The sequence below is a fragment of the Caenorhabditis elegans genome, chromosome V (genome assembly GCF_000002985.6).
Source record: "Caenorhabditis elegans chromosome V".
Lineage (NCBI taxonomy): Eukaryota > Metazoa > Nematoda > Chromadorea > Rhabditida > Rhabditidae > Caenorhabditis > Caenorhabditis elegans.
The window spans coordinates 10,941,047-10,965,571 of NC_003283.11; the positions used below are offsets into that span (position 1 = coordinate 10,941,047).

Below are 24,525 nucleotides of genomic sequence, written 5' to 3' on the forward strand. Positions count from 1 at the left end.
TTAAATGAGATTAGATACCATTTTGTTTTGAGGTTATTCATTTACATCAGCTGGTTACTGTACATTCCATTAACACTTTCATATGCTCATTTTTTCATAACAAAAATGTTTAATGTTTCAGAAATAAATAAGATACAGTTTAACTTAGTTCAGCTAAATGTGTCGGTTAAGTTTATTCACACCTTTCCTCGTTCTTTAACTATCCTTCTGGATTCTGGAAATCCATACTAACTTAACTTCCGTAGACAAGTCACCAGCCTGACATCAACATTGATTCACCTTCTATAACTACGTGCGAAACAAACGTCCATTTTTTGTCATCGTTTACAGCATTCGTTTTATCTATGGTTTCCTTTATTTGAACTTCCTTCACTCACTTCATTCCCTTACATAAATTGTTCAGGTTCAACTCAACTTCTGTCGCTCGTCGCTTTTTTGCGCTCTTTGCCGTTACAGCTCTCAAGTCAACTTCCACAACTCTTCAAAAACTTCAATCGGTAATACCAATATATTAACATGGATTTATCTTTTTTGCATAAAGTTATTTTTATTTCAGAAAATGTCCTTGTTCACCGTTCAACCAAACGCGTTCATGTCTGCTGAAGAAACTGCTCCACCTCCGCCGCCGTGCATATCGCCCGAAGGTTTTAAATCTTTTATTTTGGAGCTTCAAAAAGTCACTTAACTTCAGAATGCAACGCTACCGTAAATGAGTGGGGAGTTTGGCCGGCTGAGTTCTTCACCGACCCGGCTCACGACCAAACCATCACCTGCTCCGCTTCGGCTGCCGTAAGTATTTACCGTAGTTTTCAAAAATAAGTATAATCTCGAATAAAAAAATCAATAATTTTATTGAGAGTTGCAATTTTCTTTCAAAGATCCATAGCATAAATTAAGATATCTTTGCTAACAATAAGGTACCACGAATGTAATGAACTTGATTAAAATGTATGCATTGTACCTTGTTGCTATGAAAATTATTTAACATGTTGGCTAGAGTTCCAATATACCAATAAAACTTGAACAACGAATCAAAACTATTCCGAATATCTGAAATTTACAGGAAATCGAGTCTAGAGTTCGCTGTGGCAAATCGCCGGTTAATCGTAACTGCACCGCGCTTGTCCCCGACAGCAAGTGTGTTTTTAAGTGGGCCTTCGCCACCACCGCCGCCGCTACCGCTTGCTCCTGCACATGCTGTCTTCTCGGAACCGACCAATGTGAAATGGTATGTGAATCTGTCTGAAAAGGACTGAAAAGCGCATAGTTCATGTTATGAACTATCACTTCGTCAAAAAGGTGTATCAATCATAATTTGATCTTCTTCCCAAGGGTGGTCTGTAATGGACACGCCTTCCGAAAGTCAACATATAAAGTTGCTGAAATTATGTAGACTTGTCCTTTTCAGGATTAAAAGTAGTAAATATGTCTAGACATTTTGGAATCATTTGTATAAGAATGTTTAGGTGAAAAACGGATTTATGGGATAATTGAAACAAGTTTTCATTTTCAGCGTTCCTCTTCCTCCATGTCATCCGGAATGTCAATTTCCATCGGGTCCAGTTCAATCGACGACTCCGGGTCGTATCTTCTCGGAGATCAACAGCATGATCATGGATGCTTCGAGACCTCGCATGGTACCTCCGTGCAGTATTTTGTTGAATTCTCCGACGTCGTCGTCTAACGAGGATAAGCATAACCTCTTCAACTATCAACACCATCAACATAATCATCAAACTTACTCTTCCCCAATCAGTCAGCCAATTTTCGATCATGCCTCGCCATCACTCTACACCTCCGAACATTCCGAATACTCACCAGCAGAAATATACTCTCCAAATTCTGCATCTTCATCTCTTCCATCTACATCCCCATTCCCATATACCACATCCCCATTCACCGCCACTGAGGAAATCTATCCTGATATTCCGTTCATTGATTCTATGATTGCTGAAGTTCGCCAAGAAATAATCAACGAAGATATTCCAGTTCCATCTCCATCAACATCTTCAGATATCTCTTCGGTGAGCAGGAAGTCATCAGCTTCATCTTCTTCTTCACTTCGAGACGTCTTTGTTTCTCCCGGACAAACTCTTGTTATCCGAGGTGACGATGGTCAAGAATATAAAGTAAGAATTCGAAACTAACTTTAATTTTTTACTTAAAAAATTTCCAGGTCATTGTCGAACGTGTTGAAGGAAGTGAAGCTCATGCCACTCCAGCTTTGACGAAAAGAAAATTATCAGACGATAGTGATATTGCCCCAAAAAGAGCCCGAGCACCACCTGTCTCACTAGTCAATTTGTCGGATGAAGAGGTGAGACTTTTTGATTCTCATTCCGAAAATAGAAGAGTAGGTGGACAATGAATAAGTAAAAAGTTTTGAAGGTTGTGTAAAAATGATTTCATCTGACAATCCACAGGTGTCGATGTATCTAAACTCGATTGAAAATATAATTTAAATGTTGTTTTTGGTTGGCAATTTCAGAGTTATCAATATGAAAAAGCTTAAACTTCAATTTTCAGATCGCTGAGCGAAAGAAACAACAAAACCGTGCAGCTGCACTCCGATACCGTCAAAAACTTCGTGAAAGCCGTGTAATGTCAGTTTCAGTGAAGGAGACACTCACTCAACGAAATGCTTACCTTCGTGATGAAGCTGAGCGTCTTTCCAAAGAGTGCGAAGTCATCCGTCGGCTAATTTTCGACAAACTTGGCAAAAACGCTCCTCTCTTTTAAATTAGTATCTCCTCAACGTTTTTTATTTCTCCTTTTCCTCCCTAAAACCTTCTAGTTTCTTGGTCTTCTGGAAATCCCTGTGGTGCTCAGTTGAAAGCTGAAAATTAACAAAAACACACTTGCACACACACACACACTCGTTCTCGAAATTGAATTCGATGACTGAAAAAAAACCTTCTGTGATTTGATTGAGCGAGATTCGGTGGGTCCTCAAGGGAGGTCACTCCTGTGTTTGTGTTCATGTGCATGTTTTTATGTTTTTTTTTGCAGTTTTCAACTGTTGGTGACGAATGAGCGTGGGGGTTTTTATTACTTTATTCTGTATGCTCATTTCACAAAATAACGTTCAATGTATCTCTATCATCTTTTTTTTTCCGAAAATATAACCAAATTCTTCCCCATTCCCCTCTCTCGAAAGTAACAAATCCACTTGTCTGTATTATTGGCTGATTGATCTTTTTTATTATTATCCATATAATCATAAAAACTGAACAAAAATTAAAAATCAAATAAATATTATAATAAAAACAATATTCTTTAAGCTTTTTTTCGATAAAGAATGGATGATAGAAACAATATTCAACTATGAAACTTTTTCATTAAAAGTGTTAATCGCATTTCGAAATTAGTCAATCACGTAACCTATTTTGAGGATTTCTATAAATTTGTATTGAATTCTTATTAACGAAGAGTGTAACTGATTCATAAAAATAAATAATTTTTGTATGAGTAGTTTCAGCTTTATCACATAGTTGTCAATAGCGTGTGAGGCAATTTCAAAACTACGGCATCAATTGAATGAAGATCATTACTCTAAACATTTTTTCAAATTTCGAATTACAGGAATATTAGAAACATATGGGTCACTCGACAATTTGATTATCTTCTATGATTTTCAAATTTTAATTACGGATTTAGATACGGATCGCTTCAAATTACATCTGCAGATTACTTTTGTAAGCTTTTTCAAAATATGATGAATGTTCCAGAAAATATTTCTCGACGTTAGAAGTAAAAATATTAATATTTTGAACTCATAGTTCCTTTATTTGCATAGAAAAATAATTCCAAACTTCTCAAAATCTATGATGATGTTGTTCCTTGAGTGCGAATATTTTCTCATCCGAGAAGTTCTTCTTCTAATTTACATGTTTTATGTACGCAGGTTCACTTTCTAACCTTGTCAAGAAGAACCAAAAAAAAGTGAATAAGCAATAACCCTCGGGGCATCTTCTTTTTTTGAGACTCGCATAGTCAATCTTTTTATCGTAGCCGTAGTTTCTTCTGTTTCTGAATCACATTTCCGACCGTATTCATTTCCTCAATTGTCTTCTCCATCTTTTTCCCACGTCATCTATTTTCGTACTCTTGATTTTGTTCTGAGTGATAATGAAGATGCACATATGTTGTTTTATTTGATTTCCAGAAAAAGCAGCTAGAATGGAAGACGAGAAGAGACAAAAAGTACGAAAAAGATTGACGAGGATGTAATGAAACTTTGGTCCTTTTGTTTGTCTCGGTGCACATTTTTGGCATTGATTCATTCGCTTGATTAACAACGCTTTCATTCTTTTTTCCTTTATTTCTAACTTCTAGGTATCTTATTTGCGTGTCAAATGTATGAGTCACAAAGAGGTTTTTCATTCGTTTAAAATCGATTTCTGAAACCGAAATGAAACCAGCCGAGCTCAAGTTTAGCACTGTTTTTCAATATTCAGTCCAAGTTAGTTGATCCAATTCTACAGAAACCTATAATTCTTCAGTAGAATGCGCACTCGGCAAAATGATCCTCCTGGAGCTGGAATTGGATTTTTAAATTACAGATCGGAATTTTCTGAACTATAAAGTGAATTTCTTAACTTTTTTATTCTGAGATTAAAGTTACTTTCGGCACTCGGCACGGCTAGTTGGTCCAATTCTACAAAAAATCTATAATTCTTCTGTAGAATGCGTAGGTTTTGATTTTCGATGTAATACCTCTCCAAAAAGACTCTAAATTTATCATCTCATTTACATCTTATTCATATTCAACTTTCATCCATTTGCAGTTTTTATTTTTCAGACTATATGCAGGTGAAACCGAAAAAAGTGTAGCTTCCTCGTTCTTCTTCATGCAGGATCTAAATTTTCAAAACTATATTATTTGTTTCCATCTATATTAATTTATTTTTAGCAAAACATTAACTTTTCGAAGCTGAAGCTGTCAACGCCAGGAACAGACGCCTAGAAAATTGAAGGCGGAGCTCTGGATTTGAGGGAAAAAAGATTGATGTCACTTCAGTCGTATCCCAATCTGACACGGTTGTAGAGAAATAAGGGATCTCTTCTTTCATTTCAATTTGATTCTGAATTGGAGATAGATAGAAACACGTCATATGACCCCAATCAATCCTTAACGTTCGAATATATATTTGGTTAGATCCTCATCTCCCAAAATGTATATTTTCCTATTAGTTTACTTTTCATGCATTTCCAAAATAAAGTAATATCCCTTCGGACCACACAAACTGAAATTTTTCACTCTGTATCAAGTTCTTCTTTTTCTTTCTGTTCTGAACGTTTTATTTTTCTCAAGCAAGAACTGATGCCCATTCACAAAAGTAAAAATAGTCATTAAAAATGTGTATGTTAAAGTAGTTAGTGTTCTTTTTTTTCTGTTTATCCTTTTGGTTCTCAGAATTACCTTAAACAATATACATATATTGAAATCAAATAGTCTGTAAAAACAAGTAGAATATAAAATGATGCATATCTTGTTTAAAAGGGATTTATCCTTCAACTGAAATTTTTAGACTATAATTCAATTTAGAGTGTGGGTGAGAGGGCTACAACGTGTTTCTTTTGTTTTTTTTTTTTACTTCACCAAGATTTTAGGACACTTGGATGATGTGTGCAGAATTGTTTAGCTAATCAATATATGATGTTTTTGAGTTTTTGAAACCATAAGAAAATATATTGAGCTCTTTAAAACAGCATTGCAGCAGCAACAACTAGTACATATATCATTTTACAACATTGATGCATTTTTCTTCAGCTCTTCGATCAACTTTTGCAAGATCTACATATCTGTAAAATCAACTGTTCCTTTGTGCTTCTGTTTTTTCTCATTTTTTTTAGAAATCTTAATATACGGAGGCATTTTCAGGGAGTAGAGAACGTCGACGGACGGGTTTAAATTTAAAATATCTAGTTATGTCCTGAAGTCAGCAAAGACAAATACATATAGTTTTTCAAAATAATTTTTTCTGATACATTTGAATCTTTGAGCTTTTGAACTTGAATAACTGAATAGCCAAACTATCTCCCTTTTTGAAAACTCATTTAAAGTTTAAAACTCAAACGTTCACTCTATTTTCTACCCTTTTAATTAGCTCTTCTAAGAATCAAGTGAATAATTATTGAAGCAGTCAGTATAAAATAAATCGAAGAAAAAATATTTATCTCCCGAACTGCAATCTTCACGAAATTCCTAGCGTGTCAAGAGCAGATTTTCCAAATGAGAAAACGGAAGAAATTTTGAATTATCTCATCGTTGCACTTCCTTTATCACCTCTTGAAATACGTCACAGACATTGTGGTCTCATTAGTTCTGTCATGCTAATTAAAATATTTCACAAAGTCATTCATTCTAAGAAGTCACAACTAATATTCGAGCTTCATATTTTTCATTTTCTAGAAGCGCAGGTGCGTCTGAATCTAAAAGAACTATATAAATTCTGATTCTTGTTAGATTCAGTTCTGAAAATTTTTCTAACTGAATCTAATATGGTCAGAGAATTCACCTTGTGCTGTAGAATTCTTAATTCAAAAATGCCGATAAAAATGCAGATAATAATGCAGATAAAATTATTAATAGCTGTTTCGCTAGAATTACAAACTTTTTGATCTGTTTTTTTTTGTTTTGGCAACCTATATATTGACTGCTTTTTTTTTCATTTCTTCTTCATAATTAAGTTTTCATGCGAAAAAAAACTAGATATAGTATGCCGACTTGGGAAGTAAAACAATATGTTCGGATTTACTATATCATGTATATACCCTACTTATTAAATCTAAATAAATAATCATTACGCTTTCTTCTTTTGGAAATTGTATTGAAAATATTCTGCAACATTTTCGAACGAATACAAATATTTCTCACAGAGTACGTAACGCATTCATAAGAATACTTACGTCATCCGATTCTGCAAGTTCTGCTCTACGACTAGACTTGTACCACCCAAATATTATTTTGATGCATATCTACTAATTGGCATAGTTAACAAAAATGTCATTGCCTTCACATATTCGACTCTTGAAACTCCGCCTCTTATCATCTGTTTTCCAAGTGTGAATATTCAAAAAAAAGAGCTACGATTAGTTTTTGATTGAATCCTTTCTCCTTTTCATCTTTTAAAACATCTCAAGTTGATTTCAATTCTCTTCTATATTTATCCTTCTTCAGGTACCCCTAAAACGTCCGCTTGGCACGTCCGCTTTTACACAGTCAGAAAATGCAAAGAACAATGATTGCTGCTCTTTTCCTTACCATCCTTGCCATTTCAGATATTGGTTTGTTTATTATTCATTCAGAAAGAATGTAAACGTTGAAATATCTTCAGTGAATGGTGCTCCACAAGCCCCAACATCATGTGCAATTGACGAACGTGCTCAGATTCCATGTGTGTGCTGCAAGAAGGACTGTTGGTATTCAATCGCAGCGGTTAGTTCTTTATTTTTACGCGGCGTAAAACTATTGAAATAAACTTCTGATGCGACGTTGCTAACTGTGTTAATGCGTGTTTCCTACCCCTTTCGAACTGATTTGTTTTCATAAACTATTTTCCTAAATTGAATTTTTAGTATATAGGCGAAAATTTCAGGCTGCCACACATGAGCTTGGACATATGCCAGGAGAAGCGGGAGAACGTGAAGCAATGGCAACTTTGAAGCTTATCCGTGCCTGCATGATCTCTGAATGCTCTGGAATCTGCTCTGCATCACCATTCTGAACATCGTCTCTAGTAATTTATTGATTCTTGACTCTGATTCTCACTCACGCCTTCCATTTCCTTCTCATCACATCTCCTCCAAACACCATAACTAGATCTCATAGCTCTCTAAAAACACGTGCTGGACTTTAAATTTTCCTTACAGAATTATTGTTTCATTGTGAAAAGCAAAACTTGGTTTGTTCTAACTTTTCTAACTTTGAGAATTTAAAAAAACGCTCTCCATCACTTTTGAGTTCGGTATATGGCAATACGTCCGGAATAAAGTTATACACTCGTCGAAAATAAAGTCGTGATGTTGTTGTTGTTGACGAAGAAAATGTTGTTGTTTCGAAATGTATAATGCAGAAAAAATTGATCATAAAAGGGAATAGAAAATAATCAAAACATTAAACCTCAATGAAAAGTTCTACTGTTTTTGTAAAAAAGGTTGCGAATTTTTTCCGCTTTAGATCTGTTTTATTCTAACAAATGAACAGTTTTCAAAAGTTTTCAAAAATAACTGCTGCTCATGGAATTGCTCAGTACTCTGCAAAACATTTTTGTATAAAGACTTATCAAGACTTATCAAGACCAATTTTTGATAGATCATCTACTATGTAGATGAAATGCACGTTTCATGTAGCTACGGCACTTTTTTGCTTAAAAAGCTCTTTTATCAAAAACTTTAAAATTTCAACAGCAATTAACAAGTAATGAGATTTATCTGAAAAGGGGAAAATATTCAAAGCTGTGAAGCTTCTGAAGAACTTGAAAGCAAAATTTCTGAACATCTGCAAAGTATTCCAATGTGTCTTCATAAGTTGTCTTTCTGTGGTTTCTGTCAAAAAATAATAACCTCGATAATATTTCCTAAATTCTCTCATCTCAATCCTCATGGTCAATAAAAAATAAGTACATGCAATCCTTAGCCTATTTTAATGTTTACGTTATTCTCTCCATTTACGACATTTCGGTTCTTTTTTCCGTTATCTTCACCTCAATTTTATCCATAAAACAAGTGCGATGACAAACCGAATTGATACATTTTTATAGGCGACGTTCCGCCTTTCGCTTTTCACACAAAACTTCTGTTTCCCGAAAATCTTTTGCATATAAACCGGGACTGGACGGCACTTCTTGCATTAACAAATTTGGGTCTTCTTTTCTTTACTTCAACAAATACGTATAAAATCACGCGCACGGGATTACCACATCCATTACTATCTTTACTATTTCTTTTAACATTCTTAGGAAATGTATTTAACAACTTCGGATCAAATATTGATAGGCTCACTGGCTGCTTCATGCATCACATTTTTGATTTCTCTCTCAGTTATTGCTCTTATTCTTCGAGATGTCACTTCACTTTTTGGAGAGTTAGAAGTGGAAATGTCCAGTTTAAAGGTACGCAAAATGATTGTGTTTTAGTCGAAACTTGTTTTTCAGTATGACACAAATTCCGCATGGTCCGATATGTTACATTTTCGCTCTGAAATTACACAAATTGATCGAATTCGAAGAGATATTATGCAGCAAAAGGCAGATTATAGTGGATATCAAGCACAAGTGATAGTTTCAGATTTTGCAAACGATGGATCTGGAGAGTTTCCAGACGAAACACTTGAACTTCAGAGAACCGAGCCAATGATGCCAAGTTTCGGCCCAATTTGCTCATGTTTTACGCTACAATCATGCCCCTCTGGACCTGCTGGTCCACTTGGTGACCAGGGAATTGATGGAATTGATGGAATTGATGGTGTAGATGGATATGATGGATTTGATGCTTATCCAAGTCCTCCAGCAGTAAGTGAAGCTTTTAAATTTTTATTTTCACGATCTATCATTTAGAAACACTCAAAGGCTCCATTCACTTGTCCCCGTGGTCCACCAGGAGACATAGGATCAGATGGTCCACGTGGTAAAAGAGGTCTTCGTGGACCACGGGGTCGCCCTGGTAGACCAGGAATTAATGGAAATCCAGGATTCCCAGGAGATATGGGTGCACCTGGTCAACCAGGAGTAGATGGAATAGTTGGTGAACGAGGTGTTAATGGTATTGATGGAGTGACATATATTCCACGGCAAGGTGTGAAAGGGGCAATGGGGCAACCAGGAAATGAGGGTCAACCTGGAAAGAAAGGAAGGCCTGGTCTACCAGGAACTGAAGGAATCAGAGGATACGAAGGAATGAGTGGATTAAGAGGAATTGAAGGTGTTGGCGGGCCACCAGGACCACCTGGACCACAAGGAACAATAGGAGGAGATGCGGCGGTGAGAATATTAAAGACAATTCAAATATTTATAACAGCTCTTAGAAAAATCCAGATTTGCTTTTGAAACGTTCATATAGTTTTTGAAGAAAATAATTTGAAAAAGATAGAACGTTCTTTGTTCTCACCTGTTTATTTTTAGATAACTGAAAAAAAAACAGCCTGGCACTACACTTTGTGTAGATGAAAACATGTCTTCCTTTGATTTCCAAAAATTTTTTATGGAATTTCAATTGAAACTGTATTATGTCAGATACAGAACTAATATTGACATTTTAAAAAAACTTGAATGTTCGAGTCATTAGCATACATTATTTTTCAAAATTCTTAACTTTGCATAACATTCTATGTGATCTCAAACACTAAAAAAAACGAAAATCAATTCTTCTTGCTCTTCCCAAACAATTCGATTAGTACATGCCTCTGAACTTGAGTCAGGCACGTGTGAAGTAGTACATCGCCTGTAAAATAATCACGAGTGACAAATTTTTAATTGCCACGCTTACATTGTTTACACAAGACGTTATCGTTTTAAATATCTTGTTTTTGCAGCAAAAACTAAGATCTTTAATTTCTTATTTCAGTATTGTCAATGTCCAAACCGTGGTGACAATAAAGTAGAGGAACTCGTCGGTCGCGGCTCTGGAGAGTCTCCGTTGTTTCGTTGATCTTTATTTGTAGTGTGCTTTGATCTAATAAACTTAACTAATGAATTGGTTGACCTATTTCAACATCACGTGGCCATGTGACTTATCTTCTTTCTTTCGAATAAAAAATTCAAAATGTTTCAGCTAGATCGAGTGCAATGGCGTGATAAGTTCGGGGCATCACATGCCCCGACCCTGTGTTTCTTTTCATTTTCCTTCTGTTGCGTTTCGTTTATTTCCCATCGGGTTGTTTGACGTCTGCATCTCTTCGTCTCCCATCCCCTCTACCAAACATTGTGTCATTCGTTCTCCTCCTCATTCACTACTTTGGTCCTCTCACCCAGGCTTTTCTATCCCTCTTCCTTCTTCATTTTCTAGTGTCTCAGTGTGTTCTCTGGTTTATCAAAAAATGCCTCGCCAACGACGTCAAGGAATTGTGTATGATGTTCGCGAGCAAGGAACTGCTCGTCTGATTTTCGATGAAAATCGGACCAAATTTGATGTAAGTAGCAAATAAGATTCAATAAAACATTTTGATCTCTGAAACTAAAATAATGTGGTGTTTAGGGAGTCCTCGAGACGATTTCTGGTGAGACAATGTTGGTCCGTGGCCGTGTGACGTCACCGACTGATCTGGCAAGCACCTCGGCAACCACTGATGGAAGTATCGTAATGGATATAGATGTTGGTGAGTTTTGATACTAATCTAACAAGTTTGAATAGAGATAAACAAGTTTATTTCAGTGGATGGCGAGGAAGGGTCTGCATTTCATGTGACTGGTGTCAAGGTTCTTGTCGATGAGCATTATGCGGCAATCGATTCGACAGCCATCAAGTTTGAAGCACTTGATCGTTTGATTGGCATGAAGTTAGTTTTTGACAAATTAATTTCAAAACAATACCTTTATGGTGAAAACGAGATAGTTACACCACTATTAAACTGATCAGTATCGATGCCATCGGTATCCCAAAAATACTTCTCATTAAAGAAGGAGTAACTTCAATGGGGATTTGGTTGGGATAGTAAAAAAAAACATACTAAAATAATCAAAATACTTCAATCGTTTTTATAATTTTCAAAGTTTTGATAAATTGCCAAAATTTCTAAAAATATTCTTTTTGAGTAAATATGGCCATTGTTGCAGAATCGAACTTTTGGAATACTTTGATTATAAAGAGTAAATCAGATCCGTTATGAGCGGTTATTTTTTGTTCGGTATTTCAGTTTCTTTCATTTTTTGGAGTCTTATCATAGTTGTCTGGCTTTCAATCATATTTTTTTAATCATAACTCAAAATCTAGAAAATCCAAGAGCAAAGTTTTACTGCAAAATTTAACATTGAAAAGAAAAATTGGATACCTAGGTTGCCAAATCTATCGGCAAATATCAAATATCAAAAGTTTTTGAAAAGGTGGCCCCAAATCATAATTTCAACTTTCAGAGCAGCAGTCGAAATTCAACAACACATCAGTCCAGAAATTGCCTATGATTCAAAAGAAGTTTTTATTGGGAAAATGCAAATTCATCTTCTGACTTCGCATCGCCCATCTCCGTCGTCTCGCCGTGAATCTGTTTGTGCTGAGAACAACGATATCAAGATTCTTGAGGTGTCCGATGACTTTTTGGCTTAGATTTTCAATTTTTTAAAAATTCGGGTTGTCCTGTTTTCAATGCTCATTCCCCCTAAATTGTTAGTTTCCACCGGATAGCTGTTTTATTTTCGTCTTTCTTTTTATACTAATTCTGCTTTTTCAACAAACACTTTTGAACTTGTTAAATATAAAATTTTATTGCCCAGCCAGAAAAAAAATCACAAATTTCAAATTATGCAGTCATTCCACAGAGGACTCCAGCTTGAGGAAGTGAGCAACTGAAAAATACTAATTTGGAAATTAAGACGTAAATATTGCTCACTCTTTGTCATCAATAGGTGCATCTCCTTCATGAACATTCATCACAACGCAGTCTTCTGGAGCATTGTTACTCATAATTCCTTCTGGAGCAGAAATAGTCTTATCCCATTGAGTGAACAGATATGATCCATCAGTCAGTTGATCATCCCATTCAAAACTCTGAATATAAAATGTTTTAATAGTTGCAACTGTGTATATGAAATTCTCTTCACAAACTTACAACTGGAAAATGCATTTGATTTTCAATAAACGTTACTCATCAATTTTTTGGCAAGAGCATAATCCAATATTTCATAATGTTATTCAGTCAACTTACATTCAGACCACTCTTGCATTTGTCATCAGTCTTTAATTGAGCTTCGGTTTTGTAACACCACGACTTCCGACGAGCTCCGACCCACATGAATGAAGCACCCTGTTTAATAACCAGCCTTGATTTCACTGAAAATCACCAAATGTGACCAACTTTAAAAATTATTATAATTTCCTACTTTTCACCCAGTTGTGTTCTTCTTTGTTTTCGATTCCATGAATTCTTGAGTTGTACTGCTTACGGCAAATATTCTGAGCTTCCAGATAAGTGGCATTTTGATTTATGATTTTAAGGCAAATACGGACACCTGGTGGTCGAATGAAAGTTTTCCATCCTGGTGGACATTTTCCTTGCCCTAAAATAAGAGGGTTTACTTGTATACAATATCCAGTTGGGATGTCACTTACAAAGGTTACATTTTGGTACTTGTGTTTTTACTTCTTGAGCTGCGTTTTGAGCTTGAGAGTAGTAGAAGAGTGTCCCAAGGACGAGAAGAACTGAAAAGGAATGAACCATTTCTAAGAATGAGTGTGAATTTTAGAAGTCGAGTGAGAGTATTTATACAATGTACCGCGAGAATAAAATTGTTAATTACTTGTTTATGAGCACCCATGTAGATGTGAGTTATGGGTGTTTTATGATTAACCACGTCAGTTTTACGATGATTCATCGCTTACAAGAAATGGTTTTGATTTTGACAGTACGGAACATTAAAAATATAATAATATGTACACATATCATGTATCTCCAAAAAAATACCGTCCAAAAAGTTCAGTATTACCTGGATAGTCTGTATTTAAATCCAGGAAATTTAATTTTTTTCAAAAATGGGTTCCAATTGTTCTCCTAGAGTATAAAAATTGAGAAAGTCTGGAAAAGTTGATTTCAAATGTCGAAAAAGGACAAAAATTGCGTTGTGATTACTAAAAATTGCACCCACCGAAAAGTCGAACACCATGAAGGAAATTTTTTGCTAATGATCTACGAAGAATACGTGAGGAAAAGATCTAAAAATAAACAGTCAAGCTGATCATAACATGTTAAATCAAATACCTACAAAGCTACAAACTGTCGTAATCAAAGTCCAATCATTTGTTACAAGCATTTTATGGATTCTTATCATATTCAGTTTTTTTGGTTTTCACTGATAACAATCCTAGTTCTTACTTATTCTTTTTCTTTTTTTCTAATTTGTTCTGAATATCTGTTAATTTACAGACCAAAAAGATGGAAGAAATGTTAAATTTAGTGAAAGATCATGCGTCTCCAATTTTATTCGGTTCTGTAAGATTTCAAGACATGAATCGTGAAAAGCAAATGGAAGCGTTGAGTTAGTTGGTTATTTGATATTTATTAAAATTTTCTCTATTGTTCCAGAAGATTTAACATTTCGTTTAATATTCGTCGTTTTATTACCTTACATTTCAACTATGGCATGTTCATTTGGAGTGTCAGTGTAAGTTAATTAATCCTGAAATACATGATTAAAAATTAAGTTCAGCGGTCTTGGAATCCTAATCAATGAGGCTATGGCAAAACTATTCAGCTCGTATGGTATGTTTTACGTAAATTATATAGTTTTGGCAGTTTTTGGCAAAATTGTGACTTTTGATTTTGCATTAAAAACATGAGAGCATTTAAAATTCACAGATAGTTATGAAGTTCATATTTATTTAAAATAAATGCAATTATTTATTTTAAGAATCATTCAAAGTACTCCGCCGTGGAATAGTTCTTCTCAGTATGTCCTCCACATTGGCATCCTCCTTAATTATGTCATTAAACTACATCATCACTCCAGTCTATAATTTCATATTTTTCATTATTGGATTAAAATGATTATTATAAAATTATGTTTCTTTGAACTTCGAAACTTCGAAATAAGCATATGTACAATTTAATCGTCTTTATTATAGATGGCATAATCATGTCACCGACAATCAAAGTACTAAATGTCTTCAATTTCACAATGAACAAAGGTTAATATTCATTATTTTCCATTTTCTTGATTATTTGCATCATTCAAAAGTTATTTATAAGGCATGAAAAATTATATAATTTCACTGATAATATTTCCAACTTTTTAATTTGCCTGTGGCTTCTTTGAATTTTTCTGAAATGCCGTCAGTCTGGAGCAAACTTAGCGATTTTTGGACGTGGTTTCTGTGGGGTAAAAGGACGTATAGCGACTTGGATGCAGAAAAGAAAAAGGAAGCAAGACGTGAGAATTTAGAAGAAAATTTCAAATTTTGTAGTGCTGTAACTACGACACATGTGTTTATAGCTTTTCAAAATACTTATGAAATATTGTTCGCACCCTTGTAATCAGAGATGAAATTCAATTAAAATCGGAAATATTACATGTCGGGAGCCTAAATAAGTGAAATAATACTGTAGAATGTAGATGTACCCGCAAGGAAGAAATATCTAGTACAAACGAAAAAATGTCGTGTAAGTAGTGTTAATTTAGGAATAGCATAAAGTACCGTAGACGCTATATTAGTTATAGACAGGATTATAGACTTCAATTTCTACAAATAATTAACCTATATTGTAATATTTGGCACAGCTATGACTGAGATCGTGGCGAGACCCACACCCACTAAGAAAAACAGTGTGTGCCTTTAAAGTGAGGATACGATCATTTGTAATAAATTATTTTACTTCATATTATATGAAATTTAATTTTAGATGACCTCTATTGTCGTCTATTTGTCATTTCCAATTCAGTTTACTTTGTGACTTTGTATGCTACATTTTTGCTGAGTATGTGAGTCGATACTAGTAGCAATATAATCCAACAAATAATTTATTTTGTTTCAGGAAAACTGCTACATTGACAGAAATCGGTTTAAATAAAATTGTTCCAGAAGGAGGCAATGGCGTTATTTCTATTGATCAATACCTTATATAATTACAGATATTTGGAAAAGGCGAGTTGGGAGATGCTGCTTTGGAATATATGCAGTACTCCACCTCATTACAATGAGCACTGGAATGATATTTATAGTTGCTCCATTTTACAAATTTGGCTTTACTAGAACATTAGAATTGCTACGATATTTTTTTGGCTTATAAATTTGATAACGAAGCAATGCAATAAATTAATTTATTTTGATTATTAAGTAAATCATTCGTATTAAAATACCCGAATAGAGAGGAAAAAACACAGATCATAAAAATCACTTAAGTTCGTTGAGCTTTTCAAAATATGTTTCGATACCACGTCGAATTTCGTTCAAATTGATATCCATCATATGAGCATATAGGCAGAATGCAATGATAGCCAAAAGAATCGCCCGATGAATTTTCCGCCCCCATTGTGACTTTTTGACGACCGGTGCCAACCAAAGTGTTGAATAAAGTTGAATTGGTCCGAAGACTAGAGCAAAAGCGGTGGCAACGAAACAAATCACATTGAATGGCATTGAGAAATCGGGGACTGGTAGAAGGACCAAGATGGCATTCGAATGAATTGTGTATGTTGAGGTGCTCTTTTGAATGTAGACACTTGCTGCTGGAATATGCATTCCATGATTTGCATCTGGTGGGTATTGTTCTAGTCTGAAAATTTGATTTGTTACAATATAGTAAATGTATCATAACTCACCTCAAAAGTTGCTTATCAAATGGAATAGTAAGTTCACAAGTCTGTCCTGCAGAAAGTTTCATTTTGTACTGTAGTAGTGTAGGCGCCTCCAAGCTTTTGCTATTCTTGAAGATCTTCTCAATACGGGGAACACCATTTTTATCACATTTCCAGTTGATTTTACTGTAACGTAAATGAACATAATATGGAATAATTTGTGATACATGAATTTCCGAAGCTGATTCGTCATTTGTAATGTGTACAGTCAAAACTCCATGTTTCTGCTCGAATCCTCCCTGAGAAGACCACGCTTTCACAACTGATTGTTTCATCGAAATATCAGTTATTGGAATATATAATTCGAATGGTTCTTCTCCATTGATTGTTGTTAGATTTTTCACATCAGTCGTGGTTATCTCTCCAGTAGTACCAATAACATGTATTTTACTACTACGAGCAACTTTACATTGCGATCCGAGTTTTCGTTCGAACACATCAGCCAGAGACCAGTGACGTTGAGTTTTTTGAGACGGGTTACGCATAACAACAGATACTCCTACTTCCATTTTCGAGTTGCATTGATCTTTGTCACATTGTTGCTCCACAACGAGATGGGATGAATGATACACCGAGTTGTATAGTTTGGATGGATGAAGCAATGTACTGATACCATTCTGAATTATTTTGTATTAAAAAATGACTGATTTTTGAGCTTATTCACCTCTTTACAAGCTAATAGCTTCCGGAGTCTGGTCAAGTTTTCAGTACATGTAGTCTCACCACTCAGAACACCATATCTTTTATGAACACTTGTTTCTCCTCCATGGTTTTTGAGAACTATAAATTCTGGGCTCGTGATAACATTGATATGTGATATAGATGTACATAGAACTCCATTTAAAGCTTCTACCAAAAATTTCATTCGTTCATCGGCATCTTCTTGTTGGTCAGCTTCAAATTCTGCAAAAACTTGAGCTCCAGTTGGAGAAGACGGTTGAGGTGGAAGTCCCCATCCAATTAAATTCCAACGTCCGTGAGCCATCGTTACAGTCAATTTTCGAACTGAATAACGAGAGAGAAGTTCTTGAATAATACGTGGGAATGTTAGATAATCGCCAGATTCTACAAAAATAAGTGTTTTATAAAAATCATAATTCCATAATCCAACCTGTTTTCCTGTTGAATTCTCTCTCGGAATTAAACCTAAAATCAACACGTAGCTCGTTTTTACTAACTGGAGATAATGTCAATTTTTCATCGAAATTCTCGCTAAGCCCATGGCATGATGAAAGTATTGATAACAGCAGATAAGAAGTTAGTATCCGCATTCCTATAAATTACTATTGGTATTTAGTAATCAACAGTGTTAGATATAAATAACTCGAATGAGACGAAATGTTAGATTGCTGAAATCTAAAATCATGTTGAAAACAAAAAATAAATTGAAAGTGTTTATGAAAGTGTGTGTGCTTGAGGAAAAAGAGATCTAGGTTTGGCGAACGGAAAAGGCAGAATTGGAAGCAAATAAACTTTTTTTTTAACTAAAACGACTAGGACAATAAGGAAAATACACTCGTTTCATCATAAGCAGGTACATAATATTCAACTGAAACAGAACACAACGAAAATGATTGATGAAGAAAGTAGAATAAAATTATTTCTATTCCATAAACCGATTTGGATAGAAGAGAAGTCCCTCAATGGAGTCGTCGCGGCAGATTAGACCCGATTCTTCAGCTGCTAGTAACCTGGAAATTGTTTTTATTAATTACTGCATTAACAGGAAGTCACAACGTACCTTTCTCTAGCTAAAATCACAGTTATTCCTAGAGATTCTGCTAATTCATTTGCAGATGCTCTTTCTAACTTCGATACAAATTCTAATGTCTGTCCTACAGTACTATCCATAGATGCTGATTTGAGTTGAACAACGAGTACTCCAGAAGGGAATCGATGTAATTCCAAAGGTGAGTTGATGCGACTTAGTGCCCCGCATGCATTCATAACGTCTTCTGGTGATAATAATTCCATACCACGAGCTCGATTTATTCTACAGTACACTTCTGGTAGTGCACACATTCCCCCGTTTTCTTTGATATGTTCATAAAGTACATCCGATATTTCTTTGGCGAGTTTCTGGAAATATTCGGAATCTGATCCAACGAATGTCGATTTTGTGACAGGATCAGAAACTCCCAGCGAAAGAAGATAAGATTTGAATGCAATCGTCTCATCCTCGCTAATTTCTCCTTTTCGAGATCGAACCTTCTCCGAAATACTTTTCGACAGTGCGACCATTTCACGTGCGGTTTCCATAAGTTTTGACATATCGTCGAATGCCTGTGTGATTGTTTCGTGCGTTTTTTGATGATTTTCAGCGAGTCTTCTTTCAATACCAGAGATTCCGACAGATCGAAGATTACTACTCGCGCGAGACTGAAAACAATTTGGTTTTTAAAGATTATAAACGACAGGAAAACCCACACCGCTTGAGCTGGAACCGGAACTTGATCGTTGCCACGTTTTTCTTCTGACAGCGTCTTCGTATTTTTTGAAGAACTGAAAAATCATAGATTTATTGCTGCTCATTTCAATAACTCTATCATATTAAGTCTTTGAAATTTTTGGTTAAATGTTTAAAAAATCTTCAAAGATAATATTTTTTTAAAAACTTACGTCGTCTTCTCCTCCGTGTCGAAAAACTAATCGAAGTGTTTCATAATGACTCGAATTGACTGGACCAATATTCCCGGCTTTTGGTTTTTCAAGTTTCACAACAATTTTTCCACCTTTACTGAACATGGATTTGTGATGTTTTTCCATTGAAATGACAAGGGAATGATGAAGAACAAGTCGACGATCTGGATCCGATGAGTCTGCCCAAATAATACGTTGCATTGTTAGGGAAGCTGTTCCTTGCTCGAAATTGGTCTGTAATTATTATTGTTAATTCTAAAAGTATATTTTTAATACTGATTTTTGTTAATAATTAACGAAATTGTGACATGTTTTTTATATAACACAAAAAATTACCCATTTCTCTTCAATATGTTTTATATATAATTATTTTTACCTGTTTCAAATCACCCTCGTATATTCCGACATGTCCAGCCTGACAAAGTAGTTCTTCTGTACTCTCGCCAGGAGTATACCACGACAATCGGTTCATCGGAGTTTGCTGAAAAAGGAAATATCAATACTAAACACCGAGTCGATAGATAAAAAATGACGTGTTCAGCAAGTGGAGTGTACAAAGACGAATGTGGAAAAGTGTGCTTTTGTCTCGATAGGGCGCAATTGTACAACGATTATTTACCGACCAAAATCGAGATTCGGGCGTAGGCGAAGTAATGGAAGATCGGTTCCTGATTAGGGAAAATTGAAAATTATGATTGATGGACGTTACTCCTATTCGGAAAAACGCCCGCCATTCAGAGGGGGTAACCATTTTTCTGAATTAACAAATCTTTCAAAACATGCAAAACCAGTGTTCTAAACGAAAATTATCATATTTATTTAGACATTATTTTACGTCATTAAATAAATAAATATAACTAAAACATTTTTTTTTGAAAAATAAATTAATTCAAAGTTTCGATGAGAGGTTTTCGAAATTTTGAACGTGTTGATTTTTCTTCAATTATTTCCATTTTAATCTGACCCTCGGGGTCGGTGGTTTTTGCTACAAGACTGTAATTCTTATTGGACATTTTTGGAGTGACTTCTAGAAAACGAACAACGGCAATGGTGAGATTGGTTACGGGTAAAGATCGATAAGAAAAGAGGAGTGGGTGAATTGAAAAAAAGAGGAAGGGTGGAGTAAGAAGAGTAAAAAAAATGAATTCAAACTTTTAGTTTGAAGCAAAATAGCCGACGAGAAGCGGTGGCAGCGGCTGTCGCGGGAGCTCAGAAAAGAAGCAAAGTGTCTACGTCTCATCAATTCATGCACTATTCGAGGGTCCCCTAGGCTTGCAGCACATACTCAACGACAAAAAAACGAGGGAAATTGATTTAGGTGGCACAATGACACGAAAGAAGAGCACACACAGACACACGCGAAGAGGGGAGAAGCATGGAAAAGGACCATTGGAAGAGATGGAAAGGTGGAGGAGGAGGGCGGGGAAAAGAAAGATAAAGAAAAGTTGGAGGAACTGGAGACCTTGAAGGAAGTGAAAGAGGAGGCTCTTCACTCTGGGCCGGCTCTTCCAACTCTTTCCTTTTCACTCTATTTCAGTTGAATTGAAAGTGAAACGAAAGACTATGAGACGCAGGTGGTAAAAGATAACTTTGAGCGTTCTTTGTGCACTTGGAAACATCGAAAACAATGACGAACAGATGTAAGTGACGTAGTCAAATTTATATGGTACAAATTGAATCAAAATAGTAACAAGCAAATTGCAATTAGTCTTGAGCAGCAGCAGTCAGTGCTTTTGCTTTCCATTCTTCTTTTTCATTTTTACTCAGTGCGCGGAACGTTTGAATGCAGAACTTTGAAAAATCAGCATTATCGCCATCAAAGTCAAACTCAAGGCTGCTTTTCGACTCCGTCAGCCACATCTCGTACGGACTCACACTGAAAATTTGATTTTTTTTTTGAAATAATAAATGAACCTTCTGAAAATTGTGACAATTCCTACCTTTTTTTCGCGGGCTCTTCGATTGGACAAAGTGTTTCTGCTTCATTTTCTTTTCCTTTCTGACCAAGATCCGAATTTTTTGATGACGTTTTCTTTTTCTTCTCATCAGACTGCTGAGTTCCACCGAAATTAAGTTTGGCCTGTTTACGAACAGTTTGATTCGTGCTTGTGACTGTCTCAGGTTCGCGAGCCCGTTTCCTTTGGTCATTTGATGTGCTTTCAAGTTGATCGAAGATAGATAATGATGCCTGCGAAGAAGCAGCTGAATCAATTTTAGAAGTATCAGAACCTTTGGCAAACGGATTTTTTGCAAGCCGTTCCAATGGTTGAACAGGTTGAGACATCATAGAGACGTCCATATTTAGATTATAACGAGAAGAAGATTCGTCTCCATCATTCGTTTGATCTTCATTCAATGATTCAACAGTTGGGCTAGGAGCCTTCTGTGCTTTTCTTGCTGCTAATGCAATCCGCTTTGTTGGCCAAATTTCAGTGTCATTGCAGCTACGATCATCATCATCTTCTGTCAGTCGACGTCCAATTTCAGCAACCTTCTCAGCCAAAGCCACTTTTTTGCATTTACTGGCGTAATTACACAAGCTCTGAATAGCTTTAGCGGATGCAGATGTTCCTCCAGACACTAGAGCAGCAACTTCAGCAGCTTGACCATCAGAATTGGTTTTTGTAAGCCAGGCAAACAGTTTTACAATAGTTTTGGTTAAAGTCTTTGCCTCTTCAACATGACTGTCACCATTACGTTCCAGTATTGCATCAGCTAACGATAGCTCTTTGAGGAACATTTCATGTTCCATTTCAGTTCGATGGCTTTCAGGTTGACAGAATGGTACTTTGAATTCTACAGTAGTCGGTGCATTGATTCCATTTACAAGGGGAGATCGGGATCCGCGACAATAGATGTATCGAAATTCTTTCACTGTGAGACCAATCGGGAAAATTGCGTCCGAAGGTGCTCTCAGAGCAGAAGAGCCTTGGAAAATAGGAATCCACAGACCTGGAGCGGATAGAACATGTACAGTGTATGCTGAATCCATCACGGCAAGTTTTCCTTGATTTGAATAAGCGATCCAGTCTAATTGCTCTCCAGTCTCAATAGGCACATCAATTCGGGAAACTGCTCCAGTTGAACCATGATGTCTGTTTTCTCGATACCATGATTTTGGATTTAAAGTATATTCTACAACTTCGAATCTCCATTGAGGTGTCTTTTTCTGTTCATAAAATTCCGATCCACACACCGAAGCGATTGCAAGTCGGTCTTCAAAGCAAGCAGCTGTGAGAATTGGTGCGAAATGTGTGAATATTTGTCGTTGAATTCCTCCAATAGTGAAAACTCGAATGTTTCGTTTTTTCGTGAGCACAACGACTTGAGTATTTGAGCAAAGCACATCAATACACCCGTCTCCACGAGGAAGAACCATCGACCACCGCTGACTGTCGAATGCTTGAATTGGAATTACATGTAGAAGACTAGTTCCTTTCTTTTCTGTTTTAGCAGGTTCATCAGTTTCAAGATCTTCAATGTCGTCGTTTGCTTTGTCAAGTTCTTTCTCTTTTTTCCGGCTCTCAACACTTGCCAGTGCAACAACCTTCAACGAAATATCCGCGAGTTCGTAGTTGATTTCAAAGTTGTCAATATGAATATCACCGTGGATGCTTTTATTGTGAAACTCGATCTGAAAAAAAAACGCTTGTTGTGAAGCAAGCTTATACAACTTACATCTATCGTTGAAACTTTATTTGCCTCGTTAACGTAGCTGCGAATAATTCCGAATCGATTATACTTCAGAAACCTTTGTGTTGCGTCGAGATCCATTGGAGAGCTGTTAGATACAAATCGTTCAGGAATAAGAACTTTTCGGGGAGCAGGTGGATCAGAATAGACTTGCGGGAGAGGATCATTCAAATTTCTGTCCGAGCTCATCGGTCGCATTTCCTCAGGTTCACCGAGTTTAAAACCGAATTCTTCAAGCCCTCCAAGATCTTGGTTCCCATAATTGAATTGTCGTTTGATAGCTCCAAGATCGGAAGACACTAAAATTAAAACATCAAGAGAAATTATATTTACAATCCCTCACTTCGGGTATCTTCATCTTCTTCAATGGCTTCTTCATTGAATAAACTATCTTTTTTGAGTGAAGTTCTATTCAAAAGGATTGAGTCGTCATCATCACTATCAACTGCAACATCTTCAGTTTTGTTTGAAACAGGCTTCTCGTTAGATGAATCATCTTTGAAGACATTAAACAAACAGATTCCTCTCTAAAATATTGTTACTTGAAAGTGCTCGAAAAGGGAAAAACTCACATTTGAATCAGCGACAATCAATTTTTTTGGGGAGAATGGAGAAAAAACAATAGAAGTGATGATAGTGATACCAGGTGCATTTCTCACGAATTTTTCACAACACACAATATCTCTGGAAAAAATGTATTATTTATCAGTTCACACATTTACCTAAATTTACAATTCATCACTATTCCAAACAGCAATTTGATTATCCATGGTTGAGGAGGCAAGATACTTCCCACACGGCGAAAGCGCAGTAACCGAAAAATCCACAGAAGCATGATCTTTCAAACGGTATACACCAGATTCTTCCCACCCATTTCGACGGTACGATTTCACACATCCTTTTGAAGGAACAAACAGCCATTGACCATCCTTTGACCATGAGAGTTGAATACGAGGTCGTGAAACACTGAAAAACAGGACATTGTTTAAAACCGAAGTATAACATGAAACACTAACTCAATTGTTTCAAATCTTGGGAAAACCTTGGTCAGTGTGTGTTTAATCGAGAATGAATCAATGTCTATAATAGTCACATTGCCATCCACAGTAGAAACGGCCACAAATTCATTTTTTGGATCCAGTTTGACACAAAGAACTTCAGCTTCAAGACTTCTCGTTTTCAGCTCTGCATCTAAATCTTTCATATTCGTGCATTTAACCGCATAATCGCTAGATCCTCCAATAACATTTTCCCTGTTTGCGTCGACCGTTGTGACATCCATTTGGAATTCAAGAGGATCAATAATATCTCCTGCTTCGAAATTGCCCTTTTTCGCCCGTCCCACCATTTGCTGCTCGGATCCAACAATGAAATCCACCTTGCGGTAACCAAAACAGATGTTTTCTCCATACCAAGCAATAGATGATGTTGTCGCATCGGGAATCTCGATTATTTCAGGTTTTTCATCTTGCAGCAACACGTTCTTATTGATCTTGAGTACATTTCGTTCAGCATCACAAACGTAAATCTGAAAAAAACAGGTAAATATGTTTATAAATCGTTTTAAATCCTACATTTTCAGTATCTTCTCCTGAAGCATCAATGCAGATAGTTTGAAGGCCGATATTCTCCAAATTTTTAACGTTAGTAAAGCTCATCTGAAAACAATGGAATTACGAGTGAAATTATT

At 35.9% G+C, this 24,525-nt stretch overlaps 11 protein-coding genes and 4 non-coding genes across 18 annotated transcripts; 9 read left to right on the top strand and 6 right to left on the bottom strand.

The window, feature by feature from the left end:
* Positions 1–403: 403 nt before the first annotated feature.
* F17C11.26 (DUF281 domain-containing protein) lies at positions 404–1,804 on the top strand. Its single transcript, NM_001347268.4, has 5 exons — positions 404–497; positions 557–644; positions 692–789; positions 1,064–1,228; positions 1,514–1,804. The coding sequence occupies exons 2-5, from the start codon at positions 560–562 to the stop codon at positions 1,682–1,684; spliced, it is 519 nt and encodes a 172-aa protein (NP_001334192.1). The 5' UTR covers positions 404–497; positions 557–559; the 3' UTR covers positions 1,685–1,804.
* zip-9 (BZIP domain-containing protein) lies at positions 1,415–3,468 on the top strand. The gene is made up of 4 exons (NM_001392604.1): positions 1,415–1,466; positions 1,514–2,129; positions 2,177–2,317; positions 2,527–3,468. The coding sequence occupies exons 2-4, from the start codon at positions 1,608–1,610 to the stop codon at positions 2,737–2,739; spliced, it is 876 nt and encodes a 291-aa protein (NP_001380203.1). The 5' UTR covers positions 1,415–1,466; positions 1,514–1,607; the 3' UTR covers positions 2,740–3,468.
* F17C11.25 lies at positions 2,598–2,722 on the top strand. Its single transcript, NR_102064.1, has one exon. It is a non-coding gene; the product is annotated as a small nucleolar RNA F17C11.25 (small nucleolar RNA).
* Positions 3,469–7,183: 3,715 nt separating the features above from the next.
* Positions 7,184–8,007, top strand: nssp-64 (neuronal small secreted protein). The gene is made up of 3 exons (NM_073391.7): positions 7,184–7,290; positions 7,341–7,441; positions 7,602–8,007. The coding sequence occupies exons 1-3, from the start codon at positions 7,245–7,247 to the stop codon at positions 7,728–7,730; spliced, it is 276 nt and encodes a 91-aa protein (NP_505792.1). The 5' UTR covers positions 7,184–7,244; the 3' UTR covers positions 7,731–8,007.
* A 757-nt stretch (positions 8,008–8,764) lies between these two features.
* On the top strand, positions 8,765–10,775 carry col-153 (Nematode cuticle collagen N-terminal domain-containing protein). Its single transcript, NM_073392.7, has 4 exons — positions 8,765–9,116; positions 9,159–9,515; positions 9,561–9,983; positions 10,567–10,775. Exons 1-4 carry the CDS (start codon positions 8,967–8,969, stop codon positions 10,648–10,650), a joined length of 1,014 nt encoding a protein of 337 aa, NP_505793.1. The 5' UTR covers positions 8,765–8,966; the 3' UTR covers positions 10,651–10,775.
* anr-43 lies at positions 10,186–10,511 on the bottom strand. The gene is made up of 2 exons (NR_102065.1): positions 10,489–10,511; positions 10,186–10,443 (listed from the first exon to the last, which is right to left on the bottom strand).
* A 38-nt stretch (positions 10,776–10,813) lies between the features above and the next one.
* F17C11.4 (OB domain-containing protein) lies at positions 10,814–12,426 on the top strand (the record flags this gene model as incomplete). Of its 2 annotated transcripts, none has more annotated exons than NM_001307764.3 (4): positions 10,814–11,131; positions 11,197–11,317; positions 11,374–11,497; positions 12,072–12,261. In NM_001307764.3, the coding sequence occupies 4 exons, from the start codon at positions 10,814–10,816 to the stop codon at positions 12,259–12,261; spliced, it is 753 nt and encodes a 250-aa protein (NP_001294693.1). The 2 variants fall into 2 exon arrangements, with proteins under 2 accessions (NP_001294693.1, NP_001379132.1); NM_001392605.1 differs by having other exon boundaries at positions 10,956–11,131; positions 12,072–12,426.
* On the bottom strand, positions 12,407–13,388 carry clec-221 (C-type lectin domain-containing protein). The gene is made up of 5 exons (NM_073394.4): positions 13,264–13,388; positions 13,035–13,211; positions 12,860–12,984; positions 12,545–12,702; positions 12,407–12,500 (listed from the first exon to the last, which is right to left on the bottom strand). The coding sequence occupies exons 1-5, from the start codon at positions 13,370–13,372 to the stop codon at positions 12,455–12,457; spliced, it is 615 nt and encodes a 204-aa protein (NP_505795.1). The 5' UTR covers positions 13,373–13,388; the 3' UTR covers positions 12,407–12,454.
* A 686-nt stretch (positions 13,389–14,074) lies between these two features.
* On the top strand, positions 14,075–14,722 carry F17C11.6 (Polysacc_synt_C domain-containing protein). Its single transcript, NM_073395.7, has 4 exons — positions 14,075–14,186; positions 14,234–14,312; positions 14,358–14,410; positions 14,559–14,722. The coding sequence occupies exons 1-4, from the start codon at positions 14,084–14,086 to the stop codon at positions 14,693–14,695; spliced, it is 372 nt and encodes a 123-aa protein (NP_505796.2). The 5' UTR covers positions 14,075–14,083; the 3' UTR covers positions 14,696–14,722.
* A 154-nt stretch (positions 14,723–14,876) lies between these two features.
* Positions 14,877–16,001, top strand: F17C11.13 (PGG domain-containing protein). Of its 2 annotated transcripts, NM_001307763.3 has the most exons (4): positions 14,877–15,077; positions 15,548–15,626; positions 15,680–15,732; positions 15,777–16,001. In NM_001307763.3, exons 1-4 carry the CDS (start codon positions 14,975–14,977, stop codon positions 15,932–15,934), a joined length of 393 nt encoding a protein of 130 aa, NP_001294692.1. In that variant the 5' UTR covers positions 14,877–14,974; the 3' UTR covers positions 15,935–16,001. The 2 variants fall into 2 exon arrangements, with proteins under 2 accessions (NP_001294692.1, NP_001023811.2); NM_001028640.3 differs by having other exon boundaries at positions 14,919–15,077; positions 15,680–15,971.
* On the bottom strand, positions 15,953–17,775 carry pigt-1 (Phosphatidylinositol glycan, class T). 2 transcript variants are annotated; one of them, NM_001028642.4, is made up of 5 exons: positions 17,614–17,775; positions 17,331–17,567; positions 17,167–17,282; positions 16,467–17,119; positions 15,953–16,420 (listed from the first exon to the last, which is right to left on the bottom strand). In NM_001028642.4, the coding sequence occupies exons 1-5, from the start codon at positions 17,771–17,773 to the stop codon at positions 16,039–16,041; spliced, it is 1,548 nt and encodes a 515-aa protein (NP_001023813.1). In that variant the 5' UTR covers positions 17,774–17,775; the 3' UTR covers positions 15,953–16,038. The 2 variants fall into 2 exon arrangements, with proteins under 2 accessions (NP_001023813.1, NP_001023812.1); NM_001028641.6 differs by having other exon boundaries at positions 17,167–17,567.
* Positions 17,776–17,884: 109 nt separating this feature from the next.
* vps-36 (Vacuolar protein-sorting-associated protein 36) lies at positions 17,885–19,623 on the bottom strand. The gene is made up of 5 exons (NM_073397.8): positions 19,519–19,623; positions 19,122–19,376; positions 18,930–19,004; positions 18,244–18,881; positions 17,885–18,193 (listed from the first exon to the last, which is right to left on the bottom strand). Exons 1-5 carry the CDS (start codon positions 19,612–19,614, stop codon positions 18,106–18,108), a joined length of 1,152 nt encoding a protein of 383 aa, NP_505798.2. The 5' UTR covers positions 19,615–19,623; the 3' UTR covers positions 17,885–18,105.
* 21ur-14649 lies at positions 19,258–19,278 on the top strand. The gene has a single exon (NR_069387.1).
* Positions 19,624–19,649: 26 nt separating the features above from the next.
* Positions 19,650–19,670, bottom strand: 21ur-13802. Its single transcript, NR_069388.1, has one exon.
* Positions 19,671–20,787: 1,117 nt separating this feature from the next.
* ctf-4 (WDHD1/CFT4 second beta-propeller domain-containing protein) lies at positions 20,788–24,493 on the bottom strand (the record flags this gene model as incomplete). Its single annotated transcript, NM_073398.5, has 8 exons — positions 20,788–21,018; positions 21,083–22,776; positions 22,821–23,134; positions 23,179–23,362; positions 23,408–23,519; positions 23,568–23,801; positions 23,852–24,363; positions 24,410–24,493. The coding sequence occupies 8 exons, from the start codon at positions 24,491–24,493 to the stop codon at positions 20,847–20,849; spliced, it is 3,306 nt and encodes a 1,101-aa protein (NP_505799.1). The 3' UTR covers positions 20,788–20,846.
* Between the last annotated feature and the right edge of the window lie 32 nt (positions 24,494–24,525).